The sequence below is a fragment of the Atractosteus spatula genome, chromosome 4 (assembly GCF_055471065.1).
Source record: "Atractosteus spatula isolate fAtrSpa1 chromosome 4, fAtrSpa1.hap1, whole genome shotgun sequence".
Classification (NCBI taxonomy): domain Eukaryota; kingdom Metazoa; phylum Chordata; class Actinopteri; order Semionotiformes; family Lepisosteidae; genus Atractosteus; species Atractosteus spatula.
Window position 1 is genome coordinate 26,613,921 of NC_142709.1, and position 21,986 is coordinate 26,635,906.

The 21,986-nt window shown below is 34.8% G+C and overlaps 1 protein-coding gene across 3 annotated transcripts in view; it reads left to right on the forward strand.

The window, feature by feature from the left end:
- Positions 1-21,986, forward strand: part of gpc5a (glypican 5a) — a 365,485-nt gene that overhangs the window by 48,673 nt on the left and 294,826 nt on the right. For all 3 annotated transcript variants that reach the window (XM_088913593.1, XM_088913596.1, XM_088913595.1), the window contains exons 3-5: positions 9,396-10,090; positions 13,004-13,137; positions 13,480-13,605. In XM_088913593.1, coding sequence (XP_088769719.1) covers positions 9,396-10,090; positions 13,004-13,137; positions 13,480-13,605 — 955 coding nt within the window. The remainder of the gene's footprint in view (positions 1-9,395; positions 10,091-13,003; positions 13,138-13,479; positions 13,606-21,986) is intronic.

Sequence of the window (21,986 nt, forward strand, 5' to 3'; positions counted from 1 at the left end):
AGATATTGCCATAACACCAAAAGGCATAGCCTTTTGTGATTTTCGGAGTTTATTGAGCTTTACAAAATAAATTACTATGAAAACTGTGGAAATGTATTTCTCCATAGCTGAAAACATTTATTTAACTCTTTCCATTTACTTTTCAGAGGGGGATTAATCACTGCTTGGTGCTCATTATACCACTACAGGCATCTTACATTTAGTATAATTTCAGTAGGATTTTTAGTAGCCAGCAAGAATGAAGGCTATTTTCATCCAATTTAAAGGCTTGATGGCCAAACTGGATACCTGACACTGGCTTTTTTACTTCCTTTACTCACCCTTTGTGCCCTTAACATTAATTTGTGCCAAAGCCTGCTATTGTTTGACTCCAAACAAAGCTGATTATGAAAGACCTGTGTTCCTTTGGGATTACTTGTTTAATGTTTAAGTGTTTTGATTTGCAATGAGTGCCTTATTTCTCCTTTGCAAACAGAAACATTCTTCTTCATTTTTGTGAGCCGTGTTAAAGCATAAGCTCAACAATTCCAAAAAATGTCTATATTCTAATTAAACTGTAATCATTAGTGTTAAAGGTTAGAATGTAGAATGTAATCCAAAACATTCTGTTTTCACTGCACTGTTACATTCTTGTTTTTATATGTGAACCGTATATCTTCCATGTTTCAAAGAGTGGTTTGGCTAAATATTGTTATTTACTATAATTCCATGTTATAATAATTTTTTATTCACAGAGTGTACAAAGACTATGTTGACTGTGACATGTACGAGAAACTAAATGATGAAAAAAAATGTCTGATTTGAAGTTTAAGGGGAGATTAAGTACTATAACTACTTCTGGTTTTTTTACTACTTTGCAAATAATAATAAGGGTAAAACTACCAAGTACTGTATATACCTCTTTGGTAGATACTTTCGACAGGACAGGAGTACCTTATATCATGTTCAAAGATACTACAGATCATTTTCACATATATTCATGTGCAGGACTCTTAAATCCTAGGAAGGTGACCTTGAATTTTATTTCAAAATGCATAATACAGTAGCAAAATGATACAGTAGTTGTGCAATCTTGGATTTTCAGGTTAAAATTAGTTAAATTGTTGAATAAAACGTCAAATGCAAGATTACACTTTGTGTTGTTGGAAGTGAAAAGATAAAATTTATCTTGGAATGTAAATTACTTATGGAAAATATCACTTTTAAAGACCAACTACACAGTGATAAGCAATAAACAATCCATGAAAGGAAACAGCTGGCATACTCTCACTGCTCACTAACATAATCTTTGGAATAAATCAGATTGACACAAGTATAATATTTCAGGTGGGTAGCTGCGTCAGCATGCGTAGGCTGCAAAGGAACAAGTAATAGGTTTATTCCATGCTGAAAAAAAGAAGAGAGAGAGAGAGAGAGCCTCACACCTGAAGAAGGCTCCACGGCCTAAACGTTGTGTTCTCTTTCTTCTTTTTTTCAGCATGGAATAAACCTATTACTTGTTCCTCCACAAGTATAATATGGTGCTTTTCTGGAAACACAGGTTTATTTCCCATTACCAGAGCACTCATGTCCTGCCTCAATTATTCCTACCCTAGCAAATGTTCCATAAATCAATTTTTTTTATTCTTTATTCCCTAGATAAATGTAAAATTTTCTTAAGTTTAGGAAATATTTTAGAACAAATATATCAAACATGAGGAGATATTTAAACATCTTAAACTATACCTCTCATCGTACTGCTACAGTAAATTCAGTGTTGCTTGACTAGTTAACTCTCATATGCCCATTCATAACAACTTTATATTTCAAATAATTATGTTAATGTTCTCTATTATTGTTTCATATTGGATCATTGCTTTAAAGCAATTTTGAGGTATTGATGATATCCTGTACATACATTATCTAAATATTGCGGTGATTATTTTAAATATTTTTTCTTTTTGAATGAGACTTAGAGACTTCAATTTTTTCTTTAAGTTATTACTTAAGTGCTTAATACATTTTAAGAAGAAATTTGTTTTTGAATATTTCTTTACATGCAATAAGAAGAGAAGAAAGAGAAGAAAACTAAAATTAGAACTGTAAATCAAAGAGTAGCTCACACAGACACAAACATGCAGACACTTGCACCAGGGACAATTTTCCCAGAAGCCAATTAACCTACCTGTATGTCTTTAGACTGTGGGAAGAAACCATAGCACCCATTTTAAACCCACATGAACATGGGGGAACATGCAAACTCCATGAAGTCCAGAATTAAATCCAGGGTCCCAAGGCCACAAGGCATCAATGTTTACTACTGTGCCACCATGCTGCTGATATAGCTAGAGAAATACGAAAATATTTTAGAAGTTGTCTCCTTTTCAAAGGTCACTGAGAATTGAAATCAGTTGTTAGTTTTATATGTGATATCATAGATGTCAAAATTTCCTAACTAAGTGGGTTTAAAGTATGATCTGTGAATAGGACATACTATCACCCAGTATTTTATATTTATTTGATTTTGTCTTTGATATTTACCATAAAACAAAAGAGAGACAATTTTATTTTAAAAAAACAACACAGCAAAGCAGCAACAATAAGAGGTTTATTTTGTGTGTTCCATGGTCTTTAAACCTATTTTCTAGTTGTCTGAGGTAACATAAAGACAAAGTTTAATACTAGGATTGTACAATAATGTCATCTTGTACTTTGGTAGGACTGAAAGGAATTCACATTCACTCCGTGAGTAATTGTGATTCTCACTGTCCTGCTTTTTTCACTGTAGGTTAAACTGTTTCTTGGTATTTCAGATTCACATTAATGATTCTTAAGAATATATTTACAGTACAGCTCACCAATTATGAGATGTCTCATTTAATAATACAGAAAACAGAAGCATTCTTGAGAATAAATTAAAGTAAAAAAAGTAAAATTCTCAAAATCTTCACCTGCTAGGCCTTTTGCTAGGGTTTCTGTCAGAATTATTCTCTTTTAAATACAAATATTTTCCCTCTTTAATTAAATCCTAGTAGCTCTGTTTTAATCTTGAAATCTTCAGGCCAAACTGAATAATAGAAGGTGTAGCTGGTAAAGGAAATAAATCAGTTTTCCACTTACACCTTTTGTGTACTAGCAACAAAAGTTTGGAATTGTCTTGAGGCAGAATATAAGAAGCAGTGATAGTGCAGTGCTTTTTAAATGTCCCGTATCTGCATTTCAAACATAGCATCTTATTTGAGATGGCTATTGTTCATTTAATTTCCTTTCATATCCATAGGAAGACATTTGCTTTGTTATTTTGGCTGAAGATCAATCAGGGCAGTTCCCAGAGATGTAGAGGATCTTTTGCATTCATTTCCTGTATGTATTTCTTACATAAAACAATATTATACAACTTTCTATGTCAAGCATTCTAAATCATACCAAATTTGTTTTGCTCTTTTATTATTTGTGCTTATCCTGAAGCAAAATTTTAAAAAGCTTTTGGAAAAGATTCTGAAAGCATATTTTTGTGTGTTAGTTTTGCAAGAGGTGCAAAGAAGAGAACACTTTTTTTAAGATGGACCCTTTAAAATACAAGCCACTTTTCTATTCTTTCTGCATACAGAAGTACAAAATCTTAAGTCTGAATTCTCAGACATACAGTACAGTACTTGAACAGTGTGACATAGCTGTCAGAAAGTGTAGCAGGTTAATGATTTTCTGGTGGACTCAGAACAAGTTACAAAAAAAGTTACAGAAAACCTGCTTTGACCTTCCAGCACTGTACAGCCGCACCTCCCAAAATATCCACAGTACATTTGATTCTGGCAAGAGAAGTAACAAAGAAACAAAGCAGAAATGGGGGATTGGAGTTCCTGTGATCAGGAAAAAGCAAATAATAGAACAAATGATGTTTATCCAAAATGCATTTTACTGAAATAAATAAAAATAATGAAATAATGTTCATTTAATTTAAAAACGTAGTGTACTATTTTATTAATGTCTTTGTTTAAGATATGATTTAAAACAAATGCAACCTTTCCCTTCCCACACAGCTCTTTCAGATCCAATATTCCTTGACAGTTTTCTGGTTTAATCTTGTCTAAAAAGTGTGAATATGTAAATCTATTTGAGTACAAATGAGCCCAATCAATAGCACTAAGTAAAATAAAGAATTCCATGGAACTAACAGAGAACTTATTATTTATGATTTATTTTTCTCACAAAAATTTGTGGTTTGAGGAGAAATTAACGATACTTTAGATACCAGGCAAAAACAGTTTTAATGAATTTAACGGCGGCAAAGGAAAAATAGCTAGTATTTAAAAAGTGTTATTACAAATGTGTTTCAAGTGACCCTGGATTCGGGAAAGAAAAATAAACACATAGACTCTCACACACATATGCCATACCAAGTGAAGCTTTGATGAATTCCTGCTCTGTTTCTGAGTAGATCATTGCTTTCAAAGCCAAATGTAAACAGTGGCTCTGAAAAGCAGTGCAACTAGCACTTATATTAGACACTCCTTTGATAAAAAGTCTGTAGCATGACAATTTCAAGAATTCCTTGCTGTCTGAATTAAAAAAATACTGATGCCACCTGGAAAAAATAACACCACCACTCGAAGCCTGGTTATAGTACTTGTTTTGCACAGCTAAGATTTAAAACTAACAGACTAAGAGGGCTAATCACAAGTTTTGGATTAGTCAGTCAGGAGTGCTGCTGTCCTTGTATTTTCATGTCCACGTGGCAAGACCAACACTGATTGGCATACTTGAAAATGTTATAATCCATCTAACACCAAAAGCTTGCATTGGTTAAATAGAAAATATAATCCAAACATTATTAACTAAAAACATTTGCTTATACATCATGTCATCACAATGTAGACTGGGAAAAGTAGTATAAGAGTAACCCACCATGGCCTATGTAATTATGATCACTACCTTGCAAATGTAAAATTGTGCTAACTCTGCTGTACCTGTGATGGACTGGATTCCTGTCCAGGGTGTATGCTGCCTTGCACCTGTTGTTTGTTGAGATAGGCTTCAGCTCCCCTGTGACCCTGAGATGGTTAGAAAATGGGTAGATGGATCTGTTGTACTTCAGTTTGAGACATATAAATTAGAGATGTGTGTGAATTTCACATTAACTGTGCATTTCATACTACCCAAACTAAGCTTATTTGGGCTAATTCTGATTGAATGATTCCATTGCTCCTGATAATAACTAGTAGTCAGCTGAAAATGACCATGTTGCCACATGACGTACCATTTTTTTGCCTCAAAAAAGAAGCTGTAGTTTCTATGCATGTTCTGTGCTATCAGCATTTTTGGAATGCATGAGGATATTGTAAAAAGGCTGATGGGCATTATAGCTTCGGCACTTCCAACAGACAATATTTACTAATGTGATATATTTTTTACCCAGACAGGCTATTCCTGAAATGGCCTGTGGTGCAGTTCCAGAGCTTAGTATTAAAGCTGGATATACAGTGCCTTGCAAAAGTGCTGACCTCTTTCAAATGCTATCCTGTTTTGTTGAATTAGAAATTATGTACTGTATACGTTTAAAGTGAATATTTTAATCAAAATCTGAATGACTGAATTTTTATTGATTAATTTTTATGACTGAAAGAAATTATATGTCAGTTAAAACTGCCAAGAAAAATAAAAAAAAGAAAATCTCCCTGCATACCGAAATTAGTCCAAGAGCATAAAATTACTTTTACGAAGATTTTGTCATGCTATGTTTTTTGAGAAAACTAGTATTCAAGCCTTTTCTTTTGACTAGGGACAAAGAAATGACTGTTTATTTGATGTTTTTTATGTGCTGAGATTTATGGAGCTTTTTAGCCAGTCATTTTGTTGGAAGATGTTTTTAATTGGTAAGATTAATTACACAGAACAGTTACCGCCCAAACATAGATGAAAGTGTTTTCCCCCAGTATGAAATTACCTTATTGTATGATGCAGTGCATTATCTTATCATATTATCTTAATGCTGCTCGAGTAATTAATACAGTATTATGTGTGAAAGGCATGACTCCTAGACAGCAGTCGACAGAGAATGAGAAATACACAGCCAGTGAATATATAGTAGTGCAAGTATATAGTATATATTGAAGAAGGAATCTGCAAACTGTGTGGGTACTTTGCTTTTTAGCCAAGGTGTCAAAACTGACTCATAGTTCACAGCTGTTCAACATCAAATGTATAAAGTTGTCGAGTTTGGTGTTGTTGATGTTAGTGAAATCAAACTTCTGGTGGACTTCAAAAAATTGTGAAACGTTTCTCCCAGTGTTGTCATTTGTAGTTCATGTAAGAATATAACAAGGATATCTTACACCTGCATAACAAGGTGTAAGATACACCTTAATCCTTTTTCTCTGACTTATGTTGAAATATTCATAGACAGTAATTCAGTTAAATACTTTAGTACCAAGTACTAAGGTTATAAATAGACTTCTGCAGCTCTTGTGCTAATTCTGAAGGTCTAAGTAAAGCTACGCTGCATCGGCAATGTTGGAATACTTGTTCTATGTACAGTAAATTATACTGACTCCCTGTGAAATTTAGAGGTTCTTCTACTCACACGTGATGCAGAATGGTACAGATTTATTTTATGGATTGATTGTATAAGCATACTGGAGTATACTGTATGATTCAAGCCCTCAGTTTCCCTTTGCAGATGAGGTGTTTCCCTCTGGGTTCCATGCTGACATCGTCTTAGAAACCATTGCTTCTAAAACATCAGCAAGGTCACTGAAGTTTGTGCCAAATATATCATAACAGGCACCCTTTATTCAATGCCACTGTGCTTTCTTCTTATAGCCATGATAGCTATAGTCATAGGCACCAGGCCTGTCCATCATTTGTTTTTATTCCTAAACATGCTGGGTTGACATTTGCTTACATAATATGAGTCACACTTGTGTGGAAGCCCTTGCTTTCAAAATATTTGTTGTCCATCATTTATTCAGGTATTTCTATTTTTTTACCATTACAGGTACATATTAGAAGTTTGTAGACCCCAGATCATGTGCTTTGAGGCTGGTGAAGTGATATAGTTTTTTTTTCCATCTCCACTAATTGGCAGATACATAACTCATTACAGGAGGATCTTTATCCAAGGTCATGAAAAGTCTGAGAGGATTAACTTCAGTTCATGACTGTCTGAATTACTCTCACTGGGAACAGTCACTGAGACTTGATAAGGACTCTATTTTGCCATCTGAAATGTTGCACAGCTGAAACTGATTAAAAGTCAGCTAAGAGTGTACATTGTTCCAGTTCTCTTTGGCCAGTTTCTGTTGTAATTAATGTTTTGTATTTTAATTGACCCTATAGTAATTAACAGTTACACCTGACTACAAGATGAATTAATATTTTCAATATTTTGTGAGGTACAAATATGCAAGGTCATATTCTAATCTGGAGTTGTAAATGGTATAAATTAAACTTGGTACATTTTTTTCAAAGAAGGATTTTTATACAGTATTAACATTAGGCTATACGTATTGATTGAAAATAAAATAAAATCTACTGAACAAGTGTCTTATGAATGACATACTATATGTTAGTTTGCAGATAGTACAGATAAGCTAACTGGGCATTTTAACATCTGAAATTATTCATGAACCAACATTAAATTAAATTACTATTACATATTCCTTTCTATATATTCTATATTTTTGTATCTGGATTGTGCAACATTTTTCTATTGAGCCAGTTCTATAAAGTAATTCTTGTGAAGATTTTCATTGCTTTCCATTAAAATGTGTTTAAAAAGTCTTGTTACTTCCCAGTTTGGCTACACCCAGTAGCAGTTGGCATGGTGATATCTTTACATTTTTTTTAAGATAGTGTTCAGACTTAAGCAATTGCAACTGGTGTAGTTATAGTAAACATTTCTGTAAATGTAATTTTTTTTTTCTAGCAAGTAAAATCAAACCTTAAAACTCATATTAACTTCAAAGGGAGAGTGCTCTTTACAACAAGGAAAACAAAGATTGCTTCTGAAATCTTTTTCTGACTTAATATTTTATTCTTTCAGCTTTATCTCTTGAGACAACTACTGTATCTGTTTAGATGTAAACAATTTAATCGAATATAAGTATTTTAACTGGAAAGGATGTGTATTTTTCATTCATCATTCATTTATCTCATTAATTTGTTGTACATGTCTTTGCATGCTAAAATTAAAATCTGAAAAATTTCAGTTTGTGTACATAAAGTGTGGCCTTCAAGTGTTCAGAATTGTTAAAAATGTTGAATTAAAGATAAACGTGGAGCTTTATAAAGTACAAGCTTGAACTCTTAATTGTTTTATTTATTAAAAGCTGTATATTGTCAGATTCATAAGATTAGAAGTCATTGTTAGTACATGAAGTTAAAATATATATTTTTTTAGAAAACCTATTTTTTACATGTATGTACACTTGCTAATAAAAAGTAATTAAATGATTTGCATGCATGATATGAGATCTATTTAAAATTATTCCTTCTTTTCTGCTGTTTGTAGAGGATATAAAATGGGAGTCAGAGATCATTATATGGGAATGCTAATCAGATATACTTGGATACAACAAAGATAAAAATTAGATAAAGAATTTTATGGGATAGTTGTGCAATTTATTCAGAATCTTGAATCACTATAATTAACTTCCAGACTGTTATAACATGTCTGATTACAAAAAGTAAAAACAATTCATATGTACAGTACATACAGTACATGTTATATATAGAGGTGGAAATCAACACTACATCATGAGTTACTGAGTAGTATATATAGTACATAATATAAGAATAATATGTTATTCTTATGCGGTTTCCTAAGTGAAGTATCTTCTTTACCATATCACTGGCTGGAGACTACATTATTTTAAATGCCTCTCACATTCTTAACAGGCGTTTGCCTTCATATTAAGGTAATGCTTATAAGTACTCACATGCTCAGATAGACAAATTATGCAATTCAATTTCACTGGGCTTGATGCAACTTGATGCCCTAGAATATATTGAATGCCAAAATTAAAATCATTCTGTTTAAGGACATCTGTTTCAGAAGGTGATTTAACATGTTTTGCATTTTAAAAATAATATTTGGGTTTTTCTTTAGCTTGTTTTTCAATGCAAAACTGAAAATATATTGTGGGCAGACATTTTTTCATAAGGTGCAAAAAAAGTTAAGAAATTGCACAAGAAGTACAACAAGGCCTTTGTATTCTTACTTTGAGAAACTCCACATTTCTTTGGAATATATCTACTTAAAAGAAAAGTAATTTCACAAAGTGAAGTGCACTTCCACAAGTTTTGCATAATTTCTTATCTGTTGAGCTTTAGAATACTCAAATTGTGTAATGAATATTGTTTTAAAAACATGTGCTCTCACTTTTCAAAACACCTAATAGAAGTCTTCTTTTTTTCAGAAACATTTGAAACACTCATCCGGCATGCTGAGAACCACACAAATACATTGTTTCGCACAACATACAGAAACATGGCTGCGGATGCTGCTGGATCTGTTAAGGAACTCTTTACAGATGTAGGACTTTTTGTGTTGGGCTCTGAGGTCAGCGTTGAGGATTTTGTCAACAGATTTTTCGATAGCCTGTTCCCTTTGGTTTACAACCACCTCATAAACCCTGGCTTGACAGATATAACGATTAACTATGCTGAATGCATACGGATGACAAGAAGGGACCTGAATCCCTTTGGAAACTTTCCCAAGTTGGCAGTTGGACAAATAGGAAGATCTATGCTACCAGGACGTGTTTTCTTACAGGCCTTGAACTTGGGAATTGAAGTTATTAACACCACAGACCACTTGCAATACACAAAGGAGTGTAAAAGAGCACTACTCAAGATGCAGTACTGCCCCCATTGCCAAGGGCTGACACAAAGCAAACCTTGTATGGGATACTGTCTAAATGTGATCAGAGGATGCCTGGCCAACATGGCAGAGATTGACAGTCACTGGAGGGAGTATGTAAGGTCTTTGGAGGAAGTGTCAAATAGCATGCATGGAACTTATGACGTTGAACAAGTACTGCTTAACTTGCATTCACTTGTGAATGATGCTATAATGCATGCTCAAATAAATGGACCAAAGCTGTCAGTTCAGGTAAGAACATAAGCTTTAAATACAAAACCACCCATTCATACAGTATATTAAAAACACAATGGTGTAGGATATCACTTTAATATTATTTATTTATGATAGAAATATCATAGAGGTATGATATTAATGAATGATTATGATAGAAAATGATTATTTTCTTCAATTGCATTATTATATATTTATATAGTATACTGTTACTTCATTGGACATTATTGTAACATGCTGTATATTATATATTGAAAAAGATAAAGTGGCTTATTCATTTTTTTGGGTGAATAAACATCACATAGGTGCAGAACCTCCAAATTATTTGCTAACCCAAACACATAAAATATCAAAAATAGGTAATATAAAGGAATAATCTAGTTTAATGTTTGTAGCCATTTTAATTTAGTTTTTTTTTTTGGTGAGGTTAGACTAGATATATTGCATTTTCTGATTTAATAAAAATACACAATAAAACAACCAAGTCAAGGTTAATTCAATGCTTAAAAGCAGAACAAAAGAGTAAAAACCAACAACATTGTGGAGTCTCTGGAGCCTTCATTTACTATGTAATCGGCAATGTATACGTCTGAAGAAGTCTTCACAACCAAAACATGACATTACCTCCACCATGCCTCGCAGATGAGGTGTTGTTCTTGAGAGCATCTGCAATTTCTCTCTCCACCCTATACCCTTTTCCATCGCTTTTGTTAAGTTGTATCATGCTCATCTGTCTATAAAACTTTATCATAACTCTCCTGGTTCACTTTTGTGCATCTGAGCAAATTCTAATGTGGCTTTTCTGTTCTCAGGGATGATGAGAGGTTTACATATTGCAGTGTAATCGTTGTAATTCTGCTGTCTCACTCTTCTGTGAATTGTGTATTTTGATACCTTCACCCTGCACATTGGAGGTTGTCAGTAGATTCACTGGCAGTTGTTTTAGGATTTTCCCCTAAAATGTTGCTTTTAGGGGAAAACCCTAAACCTTTGATTTTTCTGTCATCAACTGATGTCAGTCAGACACACATGCCACCATTATAAACACTCTAGATATGACAACAATAACTAGACAAAGTGATTCCTAATTATTTTGCAAGCCTCTGTTCATTAATGCATTGTATGTATATTTTCTGAAACATTGAACACAAATATTCAGGTTAGAGGAAAACTTGAAAATGCACGTAGAGCAATGCAATGAAAGAGAAGAAATACTAGAATGTTATTATTGACTGCAAAAGAAGCATGGACCAATCTCCATGCTTCTACTGGCAAAATCAAAAGATCACAAAAATGGCAAAAACATGAATGAGCTTGGAACAACTCTGGTACAATCTGAAATACCAGGAAATGACAGAAAATCAAGTTATTATTTAGAAGCTGTGAAAAAAAAAGTATCTGGTGGAAGTTGAACTCCACTCGTTTTAAATTACTTGGATATCTAGCACTTTTAAGCATTCTAAAATTCCAAAACACATTACATTCATAAATTATACACATGTACTGTAGGTACCTGCTGCTGAACTCGACGAGAAATGCTTTTTTAAATGAAAACATCTTAATTAGAATAGCATCCCAAAGTCCAAAGCAACTGTTAAACCAAGGTTTGGGATTTTCCTAGGGTTGTACTACAAATTTCAGAAGAGCAGTGTGCAGACTTCACATTCACCCCAGATCTCAATTACAACAAATCTGGTAACAGGTAGTTTGGAAACTAATTCTGATTGTTTTCCCAAGTTAGAATTAAAGTAGTTTCCCCCAGGAAACGAATGCAGTAAATGATCTCCAAGTTCTCCATAAAATCAACCGAATTGACCTGGGTCTTAAATAAATCAGAAGAACTCCCAATTGGGTATACAACAGTGTAAGATCTACTGAGAAAGTTGAGGAATAAATATTTTTCAGTGTAATTTTCAACAGTTGCAACAGAAAATTTGCTTAATATTTTCTGAAATAAAGTTGAAAGATGCAGATCTCACAAGAATGTTAGACTAGTAAAAAGGATTGAGGGATTTGCTATACAAATGTTATTACCTATGTTTTAAAGAGAGTACTATATACAGTGCTATGAAAGGTCAGAAACTGACTGTTCTGGAGCACAATATCTCCATCTGCTGGACCACTTTGGTTAACACAGTACTGCTGACTCAACTGGATTATTGTGTATTGGATTTTGTCAAGAGAGGTGGCTCAAGTAATAAACAAGCAGATTTAAACTGAAGTATATTTCATTTTAACTAAACAAGGAAATTTCCTTGCAGAAGCACGAAAGCAGTTTTTTTGGGTCAGTATATCGATTTCTATTTTTTTAAATAACTTACTGTATATAGGATGCACATATAACCCACTATCTTGTATGAAGTTAGTCATTTCTAACCATGAAATCACAGGTGTGCTGTTGCCTGTTAATACATGATAACAGTTTTATAATTATTTTTTGCTAATATATAATACATTGTTGCAGTTACCTTCTTGTATTTTTCCATAATTTGCATAGTTTAGCCAGGAAGCTGAATTCCCTTCTGCATATACAGTATCTATATTTTCTGGTACATTCTGGTGTCTTGGAGGTACCTTAAAATGAAAAAAAATAACTGAAGATGAGAACGGATTGTGAAAACTCACAAGTATGCTATGCTATGTTCTGTGTCTCTTAGTATACAGAAAATCACGAGAAAGAGACATAATAAATACCAGCACAGTATCTCCATTTATTTGGAGTCTCCATAAGATGCATTTGCAATATTCTGTAAATTTCAGATATTCGGCTGGACATAAGAAAATTTACAGATTATATCAATTTAATTTTTCTTGCTTGGTCTTTTTTAGAGAAGCTTGAAAGGGAATTTTAGTGAACTTTAGTGTAGATAGTATATGGATCATTTCAATACATGAAACATTTATAATGTGTGATACTTCTTTCTTATGTAGGTACATAAGATATGCGGACATCCGAACAGAAAATCAGCAAAGTCATCAGGCTCTCCACTTGAGAATGCCAAAGATTTGGTCTCTCTGAAGGTTCCTCCTAGAAATACCGAAGAATCTCTTGCCAGCAGACGAAAGTAAGATTGTTTTGTTTTAAGCAAATCATAATACAGCATATGGATACCTAGCATACAACTGAATGTGTATTGAAAAACAGTTTCTAAGATTTACTAAAATATTATTAAAGGCTTATTTTTACCTCCTTTTCCATATTCCAGTAATTCTAACCTGTTGGACCACTTACACTGGATTTACATACTATAATCAAATCCTATCAAAAACTTTAAAGATACATTTTTTTGTTAGAGTTTTTTTTATCCAAGATAGTGGATAAAGTTCCTATTACTTTTTGGGTATACCGTAGATTGAAAAAAATAATATAAAATGAGCTTTTTGTTTATTTGTATATTTAATTTCAGAGAGTTAATTAATAGTCTGCGGCTGTACCAGACATTTTATGCTGGACTTGCAGATCTTCTTTGTGTGAGTGAGCTGGCTTCATCTGATGGGCTCTCATGCTGGAATGGAGCAGATGTGGTAAAAAGGTAGGCATGCAACCATGTTTTGTTAAAGTAATAATTATACTTTATACAGTAATAACCTGTATTTTTCAGATTATATACAGAATTTATCAAGGATTTTGGACAGATTTTATGTTTTGATTGTATTTACAAAAGCATTTAGAGCATATGTATCTCTCTCTATATATATTGTTCTTTAAATGTACTTTTGAGGAAGTGATATTTTAAATTGCTTACATTGTTATTTTTTTCACATTTACTTTCTGGAAAAGTAAGCACTACTGGAAATGCATGCCATTCAGTAAGCAGTTTTTATCATTATTTGACAGTGCTCTAGTTTGGATTGCAGTCAAAGATTATTGTGTTTTACATTTCATTAAATACACATACGCTGGTGGCACACTTCATGTTTTGAGAAACATCCTTTACTTTATCTGTATGCACTTGCCAGGATGTCACTTGATAGGCTTGTATTTTACATGACAGCCTGCCAGTTCCTGATTCAATACTGTAACCTTACATGGGATATACCATTTATATAGAAGAGTTTCCATTACTATATTGCTTCTTTTGCCCCATTTCACTTATTCTGTTATCTTCTAAGACCTTGCATAAATTGTCTTACATTCCTACTGTGCTGTTATTTTATTTCTTTGCTGTCATTATTTAAAACAGTAATAAATAATACAGAGGAGTGTGTTTAAACTGTGTCTGCTTCTTGTAAAATCTCAGAGAAGTGAGTTAATTTCTGGGAGTTAATCTTTTTCTGGGTTCTGAGCTGACTCAGTGACAATAATTGAAGTGGTATATCAGCCAAGCCCACCTAGTGAACATGTTTGAAACTAACATTTAAAGAACTTTTACATTTTATACTCTTGCGCAGCCAGAAGGGAAGAAGGATTAAGAGATAAATCAGCATCAGTAGAAGCATAATAATGACTTCTGATGCAAAAAGCAGAGAAAAAAGCACAATGACTCTGTGTTCAGTTCCTGAGCTGGGGTGTTATCTGTGTGGAGCTTGTATATTTTCCCCGTATTTGCTTCGGCTTCCCCTGGGTGTTCAGATTTTCTTCCACAGTCCAAAGACATACTGGTAGGTTAATTGGCTTCTGTTGTGAGTGTGAATATACTGTAAATGTCAAGGGCAAAAGCTGATGTCTAGCAAATCTAGTTTCTACTAGACAAATCTAGTTTAGTCAAGGTCTTCTGGTCATAATGCAAAGTTACTACTATTTCTAAAGTTGCTGATAGGGTAAGAGTTCCTGTACCATTGCTCCTCTGGACTCCAGTGAGTGCAGATAAAAATGGTAACATTATGATTCTTCCAAAATTTTTTTGGAAAAATTAGACGTCTGAATAAATTTAGATTGGTCAGACGACTGGAATTCTTCAATAACATAAACACTCTTTAGAATTCAAAAGTTGTAAACTCCTTTTTTATGGATTATACATTGCACAATGTTGCACAAATATCTACTCCCCTTTATGTAAATCATGCCTCTTTTGTAAAAGGAAAGATAGGAAAGGTAAATGATAAAATGTGAATCACTGAAATTAAAACACCATTCATTCAAGTCTTTGTTACTGTCATGAGAAAAGGGTTTAAGTAAAATTATGAACCAACATTACCAGTCTTGCTTTGTATTGACAAGAACGTAATTATCTGGAGATCTTAGGCACTACGTTTACTGTACATTCTGCAGGGAAAAGAACTAGTGATGAATTGCTAAATTGTGTTGTTGCTGGACTTCAGGGAAAAGAAATAGCTTTCCTAGATAATAAAGCCTAATTTACAATGGACTTGTTGACCTGAAGTGCACAGATGTTTAGCTTATATTTTCTTTCTGTTTTTTCTGGAAAGTGGTTGTAGAATTTGCAGTATCCCCCTGAGTTCATTAAACTGCATTCCATTTTTCATACAGTACATGCTTCACTGAAAATATCGAACGAATGATTAAGCCTTAACTTCATGTCGACTGCATATATAAAAAATGGTAAAAGGTCATACATTATATTGTATATGCCTTGCACTGGAATGTATTAAACTGTGACTGTTAAGGATAATCCTGTCTGTACTCTCTTGCATTTGTCACGTTTTTGAGAATGTTCTATAGTATGGATGTAACACAATCAAAGATTATGTGTTGGAGATGGAGTTCCATAGAATTGTTTATTCCTGTGTATGTTATTTTGCACTTTGCACATGTTCCTGTTTCCTCTGCTTACTTTGAGAGACTTGTTCTTCAAGAATTTTTCCCATCCCTGCAGATCTGGAAGGCTGCTCACCAGTGATAAAAGGGTATGCATTCCTTCAGCAACCAAGACATGGGAGCAAAAGCAAATATGCACAGGCACAATAAACACGATCTAAACAATGTAATTGCAAAATAAGAAAAAACAATAGAGTTTTTGGAAGGTCTACAGGGTCTACAATCTTTAATTTAATCCATGGTTAAATGTCACATTATTCTTGATTAATCTTAGCAATTAACTCATTCAATTAAGCGTTAGATCACTTTGACGGAATACAAAATGTATCTGGGTTTAGAGTTTGAGACTTTCAGACTGAACAGTGATTCAAATGTTTTGGTTGATTCAAATCAAGATCAGCGTAGTAAATTAAACTGTCACTTTAACCAGATCAACTTTAATACCCCTTGAGGGATTTGTATGTGTGGTTACTGACACATCATTGAACAAAAAAGAAAATGAAGTATGATATACACAAAACAACAACTTTCAATTTTATGAGCCTTGTTTGTATTGTTTTGGCAACTAGCAGCATACTATATATACTTGTTTGGGTCATACAGTGCTGCACTACATGTTGATGGGCAGTGTAGAATATTGAGTCTCTGGACTCATAACTGGTGGGTTGTGGGTCCTCAACGCAGACACTGTTTGTTGTTCTTTGTTCATGTGTTCTCTGTTTGCTTCATGTTCAGAAACCAGTATAAGCTCTGCCCCAATGAACCATACCTAGCACTTGTTAATTATCAACCATTTGTCAACCAAATTTGTCAATTATCAACCATTTGTAAATTTACTACTTCATTATATAAATATTAACAGTGGCACAGAATCTGTCAGATCTTCTTCATGAGAAGAACCATGCTGCTACAGATACAGCCATTCAAAGTGCGCGGCACAGACACGTACCGGAGGTAATTGGCTACGGCCTCGCGCATCGTGACGCGCGATGATGCAAAATACCGCGGTACGTGATTGGTTGACCGACAGGGGCACTTGTGGTCCGTTGGTCGGTCGTAGAAAGATTTAAATGTCTTTACTGTGCCCGTTTTAGTATTGAATATTTATATGGAATTTTACCACTGAAGGGAAATCTTAGTAGCTGAGCATAAAAAAAATAGGAGCATACTGTAACGCGTGTGAAGGCCATAAATGATATTAATTTTGGAACATAAACATACAGTATATGGCTGGTCTCGGTACTTTAAAGAAAAAATACACACCAGTATTCCATTTCTCCCTAAACATTTTAAGCATCGAAGTCTTTAACTAACATGATACCGGAGTCAACAAGCATACTTTTAGAATTTGATTAAAAGGGAATATAATATGGAATTGCGTATCTAAAGAAATTAATAATGATATAATTATATTCATGTACCGCAACACAAGAATAGTACACGCTGTACATTGTCTGTTGATAATGTTTCTGTAGGGCTTTTTCAACACTCCTCATGTGACCTTGCCAGTGGTGCTGTGGGTTAGGTTCCTGACGCCCACATCGCACGTTGGGTGTTTGAATCCAGCCGGAGCCATTACTTTTTTTTTAAACAAACATTTCTTTGAAAAAATAAAACTTTTCCCTGGGTCAGAGATTAAATAAAACTTCACTCGCACCAAACAAATTTATATTTCTAAATATCACAACATGATTGAATTGAAGTCATTTTAATAACAATGAATAGTCACCTATGCGTTACAATATAAACATTTATATTGATTTAAATCACGTTTTGATTTAAATTGCAAACGCGTGTTTAAATATATGTGTTTTTTGATTCACAATCAGACAAATGCAACATAAATTGATATCTTTGTCTTCTAAGTATCTTAATAAACTTTCAGCATAGCTTTCTCCCCGTTAAGATTTATTTTTCTTGGGATCTTGGGATAAAACGTGGAAAGATTAGATTGTAATCGTTTTTATTTTTTAAATACATTTTAGAAAAGTGTAATCTATACTAAAAAGCTGTACACCACCTGCTATAAAGATACATATTGTAATACTTTCGGGTTCGGATAGGACGGACACAAGAACTCAGACTTGCGGAGTTAAAGCCTTGATTTTATATATCACCTTTAAAAGTGGCATCTCAAAGCAATACAATGTAAAAACAGTTAAAAGGACCACAGATTACAAAGTAAATACCCAACACTGATTGTACCCATCTGTCATGCTAATAAAGCACCTTGAATTGAATTGAATTGAATTGAGGGAGGGCGAGCGAGAGAGCACAGCCAGGACAGGCAAATAAGATACACTCCACAGACATTCACAACAGCGACATATCATAAAACTTTTGCACATATTGTTAAATTATTACTTGTTTTTCAGGAAGTTAAAAAAACACTTGAATTACTTATCCAGTCTCTCGAAATAAAATTATTTTTCAAGCAATGCAACTAACGTCGGACAACGTGTTTTTTTTAATCCAACATTGACAGCCACATCTTAAATCTTGTCAGTCAGCTCTTTTTTCTCTATTTGAATTGTGGCGATTCAAACAACTTGGGATAACAAGTGGTCTCAAAGTCACCGAGCTCACAGAGCTTCAACAACAGATGACAATTTCCTTAGTCCTTTCTTAGTCTTCCTGAAATTGTCAGATTATGAGTGAATAAAAGCATTTTATTAAAAACACGTTTGCGTTTGTTTGGGAGCTATATTATGTATTTTTTATATGTAAGATATAATGATTTGTTCCTGCTTACACATCGCATGACTTTAAAAGCTAGAAAAACAGGTTTCGATTCACATTATCTGGCGAGCCTTGTTTTGTCAAGGGACAGCACATACTTTGAAAAGACCGCAAATGTATTAGCAAGGTGTGATTTGGGGTTTTTTGACAGAGGGCTCTCTCGCTTGCCCCCCCCCCTCTCTCTCACTTGCCCTAAACAGACAATACACAGGGGGGAGGGCAAGTGAGGGGGGGGGGGTGGGCGAGCGAGAGAGAGAGTTTTTTGCCCTCTGTCAAAAAACCCCAAATCACTCGGGGCAGAGACTCTGGGGGGATCATTGTGTGGTACAGAGCGGAGCTCAGTCACTCCATACAAGTAGTAAAGAGAGAAGAGTCAACAATTGATTTAAGGACGATCTGTCAAAGTGCAATGAAATACAATATTGTTGTTGTTGTTATTGTTGTTTTTATCCTGTAAAGCGTTTTGAGAAGCCACCTTTAAAGGCGCTATATAAAAGCGCTGATTCTTATGGAATGTGTTTTCTTTCTTCTTTTTTTCAGCATGGAATAAACCTATTGATTCTTATGGATGCCTGGTTCCGCCGGGGATTAAAAAAAAATTTTTTTGAATCGCGTATCTAAGGAAATAGCAGTATAACCTTATTCATGCACAAACAGTGGCATGTTACATTATTAATTTGGGTGTCTTCTCTTGCCAGAAAGCTCTAAATTGCATTTTGAGTGCGGTTTTTGACTTTTTTTAAATTGCAACCCATAAATAAAACTGATACTGTTTAGACTTTTAATTATTTTAAACTGTATTACAGCAGCACAATGCACAATGCAACGTAAATTGCAAAAATGCACTTGGAATCTGTCCAAGCCCTACTTTGTCAGGCATTTTCTTTTACCATAACGGACATAAAAACTCCCTTGCCTTTAACAGGGCGTTTCATAATTTCTAACTATGAAAATTATTTAAACTGCGACACTTATCATTCAACCAGAGCTCAAAATATCACAAGGATCCTCAAGAGCACAGCAAAGACTGTATAAAAAGAATCGCGTATCTAAATACATTAATAAGATATAATTATATTTGTGTACTGCGACAGGGCTCTGTAGGGCTGTTTCACCTCTCTCTTCGAAGTCGGGAAACATTAAAGGCTTGCCACACCCGGACTGTGAAACCAACACATTAGCACATCAAAGCCCATTGAGGAGTCGGGCGCAATAATTGTTTTGTCCCTTGATTTACTGATCTGCATTAATTACAGAAATCGAGTTCCTGCTCTTTGCAGACGACCTGGTCCTGCTGTCGCCCAAAGAACAGAGGCTGCGGCAGAACCTGGCACTGCTGGAGCAGCACTGTCAGACCTGGGCGCTGACAGTCAATCTGGACAAGACCAGAGTTATGGTTTTCCAGAAAAAAAGCCAGACCTCAGGGAAACAGGTACAAATTCACACTTAACAACAACACATTAACACCTAACAACGGGTGCAGGGCCGAATTAGGCCAGTACCCACTATTGTTAAACATACAGAAAAGAATATTAAAGTATTGGCTTTAATATTAGCCGTACAGAACATTAAAGTGCCCCTTTCCATTCATCTAAATATCAAAATATGCATTCGCCCCGGGCAGAGGCCGAAGAGCGCCCGGCTGGGGTGCGCGGGGAAGAACAGAACAGGAGTGAAAGTGGTCAGGGCGGGGTTTAGGAAGGCCGCTGACTCTCTTAAATTGAAGTCCTCCCCCTCCCAGTAGGATTGGGACCCATTGTGATTCTGGCAGGTGTGGGAACTCTGGGACTAGATTTCTGAATTTAGGGAAGAATGTTTCTCTAATCCCAGAGTATCTGTCACAGTACAGTAGGAAGTGCACCTCTGTCTCTATTTCTCCCCGCTGGCAGTGGGAGCACAGCCTGTCCTCTCTGGGCAGCCAGGTCTGCCTGTGTCGCCCAGTTTCTATGGCTAGGCTGTGGTCACTGAGCCTGTACTTCGTCAGGGTCTGTTTCTGTTTGTTGTTTCTTATCTTGGTCAAATATTCAGCTAGTGTGTATTGTCTGTTTAGGATACTAAAAGAGAGAGAGATACTCTCTCTCTCTTTTCTCTCTCTCTCTTTAGGGCGCGCGGGCGGTGTGTTGGCTCGTGCTGTTGGCGGGCGGGGGCACAGGAGGGCCGGGCTAGCAGGTGGTGACGGAGAAGAAAAATAAAGGCTTTCACTTCCTTTAACTCCGCAAGTACAGCTTTTTAGTATAGATTACACTTTTCTAAAACATATTTAAAAAATAAAAACGATTACAATCTAATCTTTCCACGTTTGATCCCAAAATCCCAAGAAAAATAAATCTAAACGGGGAGAAAGCTATGCTGAAAGTTTATTAAGATACTTAGAAGACAAAGATACTGTATCAATTTATGTTGCATTTGTCTGATTATGATTCAAAAAACACATATAATTAAACACGTGTTTGCGATTTAAATCAAAACGCGATTTAAATCAATATAAATGTTTATATTGTAATGCATACTGTACAGCCTCCATTTCTCTATAAAAATTTAAAAGATCGTGTGCGCAGCCTAAGAGGGGGTGTCTACTGTCAGTGACAGCTGACAATCCTCCATACACCCATGCGAAAAATTAATAATGCCAATGTAAACGTCGTATTTACAATTTGTTGATAATAGAAATGTTAAGTTCTCTAAAGCTTTGTGATAGTTGACCCAGGCAGCAAAAGATCAGCTGCACTGGTAAGATGGGACACCGAAGATATGATTAATAACCTTTTAAATCTGAAGGGAGATCTAAAGGGATCCCCCCCCACACACACACAATAGAAGCAGGAAGCAGACAGGGACCGTTGTCAGAAGGGAAGAAGGTGACTATTCATTGTTATCAAAAATGACTTAAATTCGATCATGTTGTGATATTTAGAAATATACAAGTCAATTAATTGTCCATAATATTGCTATTCTAGTTTTTCAAAGAAATGTTTGTTAAAAGAAAAGTTGTTGGGCCGGCTGGATTTGAACACACAACCTGTAGGTTAGTAACCAGGCACATAGACCAGTGGGCTACTAGGGAAGCCACATGAAGAGAGAGGCGAAACAGCCCTGTCGCAGTACACAAATATAATCATATCGTTATTAATTTCTTTAGATACGCAATTCCATATTATATTAGCAGAAAAGCTTAAAACTACCACTTTTTTACACGCTATTTCACATGTTAGTTAAAGACTTCGATGCTTAAAATGTTTAGGGAGAAATGGAATACCGGTGTGTATTTTTTCTTTAAAGTACCGATTCCTGGAATCTGACTGGCTGACACCCTTCTGAAGTGGTTCCATAATATCTGGTATACGGAAAAGAAAGCGTTGATAAAAAAGCCTGGATTCTCATGTATCTGATACAAGTATCTTTTAATACAGTCTTTGATGTGCTCTTGAGGATCCTTGTGATATTTTGAGCTCGGGT